Consider the following 10,139-nt stretch of genomic DNA (forward strand, 5'->3'; position numbering starts at 1 on the left):
TTTCATGACTTTATAATCTATATTTATATTTTAATGTTTTTTATTTTGTACCATACCATGCATGACAAAATTCGGTTGATGGGTCGTATTCTTAGTATTTCTTACAATCATGAGCAATAATTAGATTAAAAATATAAATTTAAATATATAACACATTGTTAAACTTATTAATCTCATGTTACGATCAAAATCAAGTTGTAAGTCAACTTCCCTTTTCAAAATAAAAATAAAAATAAATCAAATATAAATTAAATAGAATAGAGTAATGATAATAATAGGCCTCTTTCAATCAAATTTGTATTATGTCGATTAAGAAAAAATAATTTATTTATTATATGGATTATACAAGTTGATATGAATTTGACTTAAATATAAATATATTTAATTTAAAATCATAAAAAAAAAAGTGTTATGTTCAAGTTATATCGACAAATGAACCACTAATATCATTTTTTTAGGTGAAGGTTTATTTAGTTATAAGAACTAACATTCTTAAAATAAATTATTATTTTTGTTCCATCAAAACTTATTTTTGTAAATTGATCATTGCTTTGATCTCGTATATTTGTATAATTATTGGACAGTTGAGATTCACCATATATTTTAAATTGTCTACATTTGAACTTCGATATTTACCTTAAACTTTTTTTCTTTATTATTTGAAATTTTTTTTGAAGAAGTTTATTTCTAATTGTAAGTTAAATTTTCTTTATTAAATCTTTACTATGATAATTTACTTTTATTTATGATGAGATTTATGATTTATCACATAAAAATTTGTTAAAATTGGAATTAGACCCCTAAAATTGGGTTGTGAATAAAAAATAACAAAATAAGAGTCCCTCCAAGTTTTCTTCTCAATGGATGGAATGGACCCACTAGAAAGAAGTTCTATGAGTTATGGGACAAGCTTCAAGTTCATATGATCATGTGTTGAGAACAAGAATTGAACCTTAGAAGCTCAATGGGCCTATTTTAACTATTAACTTCCAATTTTTGTTTCTATTGCATTCCATTCTCCTCTTTGATTCTATCTCATTGTATCATATTCTATCCTTCAAATTTTGAGACTCACCATCACTCCAACCCAAAGAGAAAGTAGGCATGAGGTCAAATCAAATCTTTCAATTTCAAGTTGAGAGGAAGTTTGGGCAAAGAGTGGTGGGCTCATGTGACCCAATAGGCCTACCCATGGGCCTTTCTCCAACCTTGGGCTTTCTCCATTTTCAACCTCTTTCATGCTCCACTTTGATTAGATAATGGGTAAAACTTATATTTGTGATATCCTACATCCAATAGAAGAAAAAATTTCTCACTATATATACACACACACACGTAATCTCTATCACCACATCCAATAACGAAAGAAGTTGTCATACAAAAATAAAACATAACTTTTGTGTATAGAAATACAAAGTTGAAAAATATGTTTTAAAAATGTTTTTTTTTTCAAATTTGATAGCAAAAGTTGAAAAATGAAATAGAGAAATTAAAAATAAAAAAAAATCTCATTTTTTTAAAAATAGGAAAAATAGAAATTTAAAAAAAATTAATTCTCAATTTTTTAAATATATTTTAAATCTCAACTTTCAAAGTGGAAAGAATTACCAAAATCTTGTAAAGGAAATCGCTGAATTATTATATAATTATCACATGTTTTTGTTTTTTTTTTATCTTTAAATATAAGATATGTACAAAAATATGAAACAATTCTAATATTTACAAAAAATTATAATAAATTAAAAATATTTATTATTATTTTAAAAAATAATAAAGACAAAAATACATTGCCATGGGCATTTAATTTATGGCGGACATTTGTGCCTAACAACACTTAATGGTGAAGGCAACACTAAATGAGAGGTCCGACAACATTATTATTATTAGTTAGTATCCAACGAGTTACACTCCAAACTACCAACATTAGGAATCTATGGTACAAATACCATGAGTTTGTGTAAGGAAAATAATTAGTTTGTTGGATTTTAATTCTATTTCCAACCATATAATTTTATGTAAAATTTAAATTATTTAATTACAATATCAATTGTATGTGACATCAATAAACAATCCGAAAAGCCTTTTTTTTTGTAATAATGAATGACATTTATGTTTATTTGAAAGACAAATCGAAAGCACTTATTTATTGAGGAAAACTAATCCAATTCAATTTGAAAAATTCCGATTCAATTTGATTTGAAAAATCTCATGTAAGTACCATGGAATAAGGTTTGACCGTATTCATAACGATCTTTTAAATCTAAAGATATTTATAAGTTTTAAAATAATAATTTTATTTTAGTTTTTATTTGAAGATACAAAATTTTGTAGTTGGTTAAAGGATTCTTATGGTGTATAGTTCTTTAAATTTTTGTTAAAAGATAAAAAAATAAAAATTGTTGCCTTTTAAAAATATTAAAAATAAATTAAAAACATTTTAAGTTTTCAAATAAACTTTTATTACATTAAACATTAAAACAAAAATTTCAAAATACGAACTATTTTTTAAAAACAGTTATCAAACAAATTCTTATTTTTTGTTCTTAAAAACATAAGACAATTTTTTATTTTTTGGTTGTCAAAAGTTTTTTTTTTTTTCCAAAAAACATAAAACTATTTTTAAAAACGGTTACTAAACAAACTAAAAATCACTCAAGAAAACAAAAAATTCTTATCTTCATTTGACAAAAATATTTGATACCAAGTTGATAAACATTTGGGCATGACACAATTTAAATCAATATTATTAAAAAAGAAGAGAGAAAAGGGTTTCTTAACCTAAATTCAAATAGCAATGAATAGTATGTGGATGGATGTTGAAATTAAACCCTAACTTATAGCACAAGTGTCCAGGGTGTTTGGCATGGAAGGAGGGAGGGGGGAAGACTATATTTTCCAGGTTGATAGATGGAGTGGCGTGAAGGGTGGGGTGATATCACTTTCTCCTGAGTCCTGCCCCCAATCTCACTCTCTAACCCCACCCTCCTCAGTCAACACCCCTCTTTCTCCACTACCCTTCTCCCCATTCCCCTCTTTTTTTTTTCTTTTTTTTTTCTTCCTCATTTCATCATTCCACAAAGTCTACATTAGTATCTTCTAGGTAGGCCATACTTGAACAAATTTGAACCATATATTTCATATTAGATTTAAGATTTTTGTTTTACTTTATCAAGAATGGGTTATATTACATTAATTATGTACCTTTAAACAAAGAATACGACCCTTTGATAATGATGACTATTTTTAAAAACGGTTTCTGTTATCTAAAATAAAAAATAAAAAATAAAAAAAATATATTTAGTAAGTAAAAAACATTTTTTTTTTAGAAAATATCTGATAGTTGCTTTCACTTGATTTTACTTTTTTTTCAGAAGTGTTTTAAAAAATAATTATATAAATATGAAAAATGATTAAAGTAAGGTATTAGATACAAAGTTATTTTTAAAATATAGCTAAAAAAGTTAAAATTGTGGGACCCCGCAGCCGTTTAGAGACATATCCCTTGGGTGTGTTGGTGTTAGCCGTGAAAGGGGGGCATATGAGTAGCACCTTATGCAATAAACATTCAAAACCATTTAACATAGAATAAACCCTAACAATAAATGAACACAAACGGGTGATTTTAAGTATGAAAAAAGTTTCATGCAAAGTTTCTGCTCATCTTTTTCAAAAACTAACTTAAGTTTTTGATGCGCATGCCCAAAAAACTTGTCAAAACACACCTTATTGCAAGTGCAAGTTTCTGTTCATCTTTTTTAAAAACTAATTTAAATTTCGGATGAGCATGCCCAAAAAACTTGTTCGAACACACCTTATTGCAAGAACACTCACCATTCAGATCGAATGGGTCAATCGAAGAAGAAGTTTGGTGGTTGTGTACCAACAAAAAACATTTCAATTTCCTAAATAGATATTTGTTTTATAAAATATTAGATTGTTCTCAAAAACTATTTTTGAGAATTGTTTTTTAAAATAATTACCAAATAAGACCTAATTAAAAAAATATTCGCAAAATATCTTTTTTTTTTATTAAGGTGTTTTAAGATTTTTCTATGAAATGATTTGAGATATGATTGGAAAATAAAAAATGCTTTAACTTTATAGAAATGGAAACAAGAATAAAAAAAAAAAAAAGCATTATCATTGAAACCAAAACTCAATCTTGGAAGAATTTTAATTCAGCTTTTTTCATATGATACTATAATTCACATTCATTCTTTTCACCACTCTTATTCTTATTTCCATGTATGAAACGCTTTTGTGAAAATATTCTTAAAAGATTTTAATAATTTAAGATAGGAACTATAATGAGATCATATGAATGCATATATCAAATCCACATAATACCTTTCTCTAGAACTTCCAATTTTAATTGATTTTGTTATGATTGAAGTTAAATTATAATTGCAAAATGGGTCATTTAAGTGTTATTATTAAATACTAAACATCTTTCCATATAATAAAATAAAACAAATTTCTTCCGAAGCTACATTATTCTTACTTTGATCTTAAGTTCTTTATTTAAGTTAAAAACTCTTTTGTTAAAATTATTTAAGTCCTATTTGTATTAGTTTTTGAGAAATCAAATTTATTGAATCGAGTTTTAACCAATTATTTGAGTTGAGTTTGTTTTAAAAGTTGTCATTTGAGTGACCTATTCTCATGCTTAAGAGCGACATTGTTATATCTAATAATCCTCGTGACTCAAACTCATGACCCTAATTCTGATACCAATTCTTAGGTGATTAGTAAGGCTAAGTCAAACCTTTTATGACATTCAACATCACATTTCAAGGACCTGTTCTAAAAGCTATCATTTCGATGACTCATCCCTGGACTTAAGAGCAGCATTATTGCACTTCAACAAAATTCATTAGCTAATCATGTTAAAAAAGAATGATTAAAAAACTTAATATAAAAGTTAGAAAAAATAAATTTGTGATGGAAATTCTACTTTTTATCTTTATTTAAATAATAAACGTTTCATATTTAATGTATATTTTATAATATCAATATTGTTCTTTAAAATTTTAACTTTTAGTTTTGGCTTAAGCTTTTAACTAAAGCAAAATGCATAAAGTTGTATTAAATAGAACCTCAATCACAAAATAGCTCTAGTTAGAATTTTTCACTTTTAAAAAAAAAAGTCAATCCAAATAGGTTGTAAGCATGATAAGACCTTGTTTGGTTGGTAACTTTTTATTTTTTGCTTTAACTAGATTCTAAAATAAAGAAAAAATTTTGGTTCTTAAAAGTTGGTCCATATAGGGCCTAAGCTTTTTGTTTTTGCCTTAGATAACACAACAACAAAATTATAATTTTATAAAGATAATACAAGTGTATAAAAAAAAAATACTATTAAGCATAAACTAATTTCTTGTATAAATCTAAAAATGAATCATAAAAATCCAAAGTCAATAAATTTCAATTATGAAATGAGATGATAACAAAATAATATATCTTTTTATCTCAATAATTATTAAAATTTTATTTTTATTTTCCCCTACTCTTGTCATTATCCTTAAGTGAACCCACTTTTGTATTTTTGTGCTTTTCATTAGAAATAATTAGGAGAGTGGAAGTAAAGTGAGTTGGGCACTTGATGATGGTGATGCATGCAACACTTTGTGTGACCAAAATCATTCACAATGGGTTGAATGGGAGTCATCCATTTTTCTTTATGGGTACATTGGTGGATCCATTACCTTCAATAAGTTTGTATTTTTAATTCCAAAAATAATAAAATACAATATTATAATATTATTTTAATTAAAGTACACACAACTTGATTGTGTGGTTGAAATGGACTCTCACTTTGTTGGGTCAATCACCAACTTACCAAGAAAGTAGCAAAAACATCTAAAATAGAATTTTTTATTTTTTATTTTTTTAATTCCTCTTTGTGGATCAACTTTTCTCATGTCTTGATTTGGGAATTATTGCATGGAAAAAGAAGGGGAAAAAAATGAAATTGTATTTGTGAGAAAAGTGTTGAATAGAATAATGTTGTTACATTGTATCTAGGGTTCCATAAAAGCTTTGAAATCAGAGAATTTTCAAGGCTTATATAAGATAATCATTTTAGTTTTTGGCATTAGTTTAAATGTCAGACTTGAAATTATACTCATTAAAAAACATAATATATATATTAGATTTAAATCTTATAAATTTAAACTTTTACCCGTAATTTGTATTTGCTTTAATTGTTTGTTATATATGAATTTAAATTATGTTTAATAATAAAAATAAAAGGCAAAAATTTGAATTAATATAAAATAATTTTTATAACTTAAATAAAGTTTTTATAAGAATTAATATTTTCTTCATATTCTTTTTTTAATAAAATTAATTAAATATGTAAAAAAAATTATTAATTTTTTTAAAAATAAAACCTCTTATATAAACCAACACAATGTTTCTACAAGAAGTAATATTATGGTAACTTTCTTATTAAGTTTTTTTTTTTTTTTTCAAGTTATAAGCTTTTGAAATTTTATTATTCTTTTTGGATTTCATTAAAAAAAAAAAGAAAAAAAAAAAAAAAGAAAGAAAGAAAGAATGAATGAAAGAGGCCTCAATCTAAAAATCGGTGTTTATTAGAACTTAATAAATTATAATTTCATTTAATTTTTTTAACATATAAAAATAAAATAAAAGAAATAATAAATATAATATTATCCTTTTTTTTAATTGAAATAAAAGCACACAATAGCTTTTTTCAAAAGGAAAGAAAATAAAGTACCCAAGAAGAAAAGCTCTTTTTCTCATCTATATATTTTAAAATTTTTTCAAAAGTACAATTACAAATAAGGACAATGAAGAATGAATTACTAAATATTTACATTTATATTTTAATATTTGATGTGGCTTCCGACTTTGGTTGAAACATCAAGCTTCCCCGCGTCAATTACTTCTTGGCTAAGACAAGGAATTCCTCGATCCTCATTCCCACTTGAGTACCCATTTCATAACAATATTATAATTCTAGCCATATTTGATTTTTTTATTCTTTTTATCAATTTTGATCAAGAATAATATCATTTATAATTAAGTGGGTATTTGATAAATTAGTTTAATAACTTAATTTAAATCATTAAATAAATTAAATATATTTAATAAAATAACTTAATTTTATGACTTAAAATAAAAAATTATTTTTAATAATAGATAAAAATAATTAATTTATTCTTAAATCCATATTTTAATTATTACCTTCATTTTCTTTTTGTTATTCCACAACTTTTATTATTACTCGACCTTCTTTATCTTAATTATAATTTATGAGAATAAATATATTAATTTATAAATTTTATCAAATAATATTAATACTGAAAATAAGAATTAAATAATAAATTTTAGATGAATAACTTAAGTATAATTTAATTTAAAGTCATTATTTATTAAGTAATAAGTGTTAAGTTTTACCAAATATCTATTAAAATTTAGATAGATTGGAACTAGTTTTTAGTTTTATTTTTAAAAAATAAATTTGAAGGTAAAATTATAAGAGTTTCGTTAATTTTATGTTTGGTTTCAACAAAATATCAAGAAATGAAAAATAAAATAAAATGATTTTATATTCATTATGTAAAATAGAAAAATTAACATTGAAGAGAAATATACATATTTAAAAATTATTTAATTATTATATAAAAATAAAAAAATTATATAAATATAAAAAACATTTAAAAATATTTTGTAAATTTCAAATTTATTTTTCATTTTTTCTCATTTTTACTTTCCTTTTATTTTTTTCTCTATATAGTCATTTCCATTTATTTTCTATCAAATTTTCCTAAATTTCATTTTTCTTTAAAAATATTTTTTTCTAGAAAAAAAATAATTTTAGGAAAAATAATGATTTAAATTTTTATATTATTTTTACTATGTCGTAGTAAAAGGTATATTAATGCAATTATCAAATAAATATAAAAACTTTTATCAAACTAAAAAATATTTACCTTGCGAGAAACTAATCCATACAGGATGAAACCTCAAATACCCATCCACTTACGCATTTCTTGGCAGGTGTGGAGACAAGACCCATCCTTTTTGGCCAGGTGGCTAAAATCCCCAAAAAATTAGCCAGGTGGCAAAGCCTATGACAACCCCAATACATGAATCAGCAGTCATTTGGCCAGGTGTCAAAAATAAAATAAAATAAAAATACAAAATGGAAACACATGAATCACTCAAATGCGCTCGAAAAACCTCAAAATTTTATTCTTTTATTATTAGAAAAGTAGGCCAAAAAAAAAAAAAAAAAAACATATGGAAGAGAGGAAAGGAGGACACATCACTTCCTTGAAAAAAACGCATCTCTCTCTCTCTCCCTCTGTTGGTTTGGGCTTGGAGGGAGGTTCGGTTGAAGACTTTTATGCAGATAAGCACAAACCAAACCAAACCAATCCCACCCCATCCACCACCCACCACTACAAAGCCCTCCTCCCCACCTTCTTCCTCCACCCTTTTGCTCTCTCTTTCTAAAAAGGAAAGTCTTCTCTCCTCTCTCTCTCTCTTTCTCTCTCTGTATTCCTCATTTTCATTCTCCTCCATCTCCAAACTGGCTATAGAAATGAAGCCCAAGAACAGAAGAATCATGGTAAGATTGATTAATTGATTGATTCCCACAGCAACATTTCCTTGCTTCTGTTGAATCCTGTGATTTGATCTGGTTTTGTTTTGTGGGTATTGATGGAATTGTAGGGAGCTGGAGGGCCAGTGGAAGAGGAAGGTGAGGAGGAGGAGAGCAAGTGGCCGCCATGGCTGCGCCCTCTCCTCCAAACAAGCTTCTTCGTTCAATGCAAGCTCCATGCTGATTCCCACCGCAGTGAATGCAACATGTACTGCTTGGACTGCATGAATGGAGCCCTCTGCTCCCTTTGCCTCAACTTCCACAAAGATCACCGCGCTATTCAGGTCCTTTCCCCCCTCCCTCCAATAATGGATTGTACCCCTCTGTGGGTCAGAATGATTCTTTTATTGGTTGTATCATCTCTCGGCTGAAATGATACTTCTATTGATTTCCTCGTCTTTATAATAATAAAGGGTTCTACCCGTCTCTGGTTGGAATGATGCTTTTATTACAATTTTGATATGATTGATGAGAAAATTATTCATTTTTTTTTTTTTTTTTTTGCAGATAAGGAGGTCATCATACCATGATGTGATTAGGGTTTCTGAGATTCAGAAATTTCTGGACATTACCGGAGTCCAGACCTACATTATCAACAGTGCCAGAATTGTGTTCTTGAATGAGAGGCCTCAGCCCAGGCCTGGAAAAGGAGTCACCAACACTTGCCAAGTTTGTGAGCGCAGCCTCCTTGACTCCTTCACTTTTTGCTCCCTTGGTTGCAAGGTATATTTCTATATACAACTTCAAAACCCTAATTGCTTTGATTCAATTCTTGCCCCAATAACAAAATGCAGGATAATTGAGATTTGACTTTTTTGTCTTTTTCTTTTTTTTTTGGGAATTGTGATAAATGAAGATAGTTGGGACATCAAAGAGCTTCAGGAAGAAGAAGCTGTGCATGGAAACAGAAGGCTCCGACTCGGAATCCCTGAATGGAGCCAGCAGCGGCAGCAGCAGCAAGAGCAAAATCCCGAGCTTTACGCCCTCCACGCCGCCTCCCACCGCCGCCGCTACTTACCGGACGGCCAAGAGGAGGAAGGGAGTGCCCCACAGAGCCCCATTGGGAGCCCTTATCATACAGTACTGATCAGAAATATATCTCTACTGATAGTTCACTACAAAAATATACCCAAAAAAAAGTGATAAGAAGCATGAATATACAGCAGAAAAGCCAACATTCCGAGCTGTTTCGCCATGGAGGCCGGTGTTGGAAGCTGAAGGTCTAAAGATCTTGACTGGGATAATGTATATAGAAGAAAGGCAGAAGAAATAAAATGGTGAAGAAATTGGGGGAGAAGATGGTGATGAAGATGAAGTGAAGGTATAGGCTTATTATAATAGTTGATGATAATGTGATTAGGTTATGGTGAATGTAGTTGTATGATGAAAATTAAAATGTAAATATATTTTGTAGAAATTAAATGGGATAGGATGGTGTATATTGGCATATTGTAATGTGATATGAATAATATGTGGTGTTTATACTATATATGGGATTTTCCTA

At 27.5% G+C, this 10,139-nt stretch overlaps 1 protein-coding gene across 1 annotated transcript; it reads left to right on the forward strand.

Moving 5' to 3' along the window:
- The first annotated feature begins 8,412 nt into the window (after nucleotides 1-8,412).
- Nucleotides 8,413-10,139, forward strand: LOC117932871. Its single transcript, XM_034854171.1, has 4 exons — nucleotides 8,413-8,602; nucleotides 8,707-8,919; nucleotides 9,143-9,358; nucleotides 9,492-10,139. Exons 1-4 carry the CDS (start codon nucleotides 8,576-8,578, stop codon nucleotides 9,720-9,722), a joined length of 687 nt encoding a protein of 228 aa, XP_034710062.1. The 5' UTR covers nucleotides 8,413-8,575; the 3' UTR covers nucleotides 9,723-10,139.

This window comes from Vitis riparia, chromosome 16, assembly GCF_004353265.1.
Source record: "Vitis riparia cultivar Riparia Gloire de Montpellier isolate 1030 chromosome 16, EGFV_Vit.rip_1.0, whole genome shotgun sequence".
Classification (NCBI taxonomy): domain Eukaryota; kingdom Viridiplantae; phylum Streptophyta; class Magnoliopsida; order Vitales; family Vitaceae; genus Vitis; species Vitis riparia.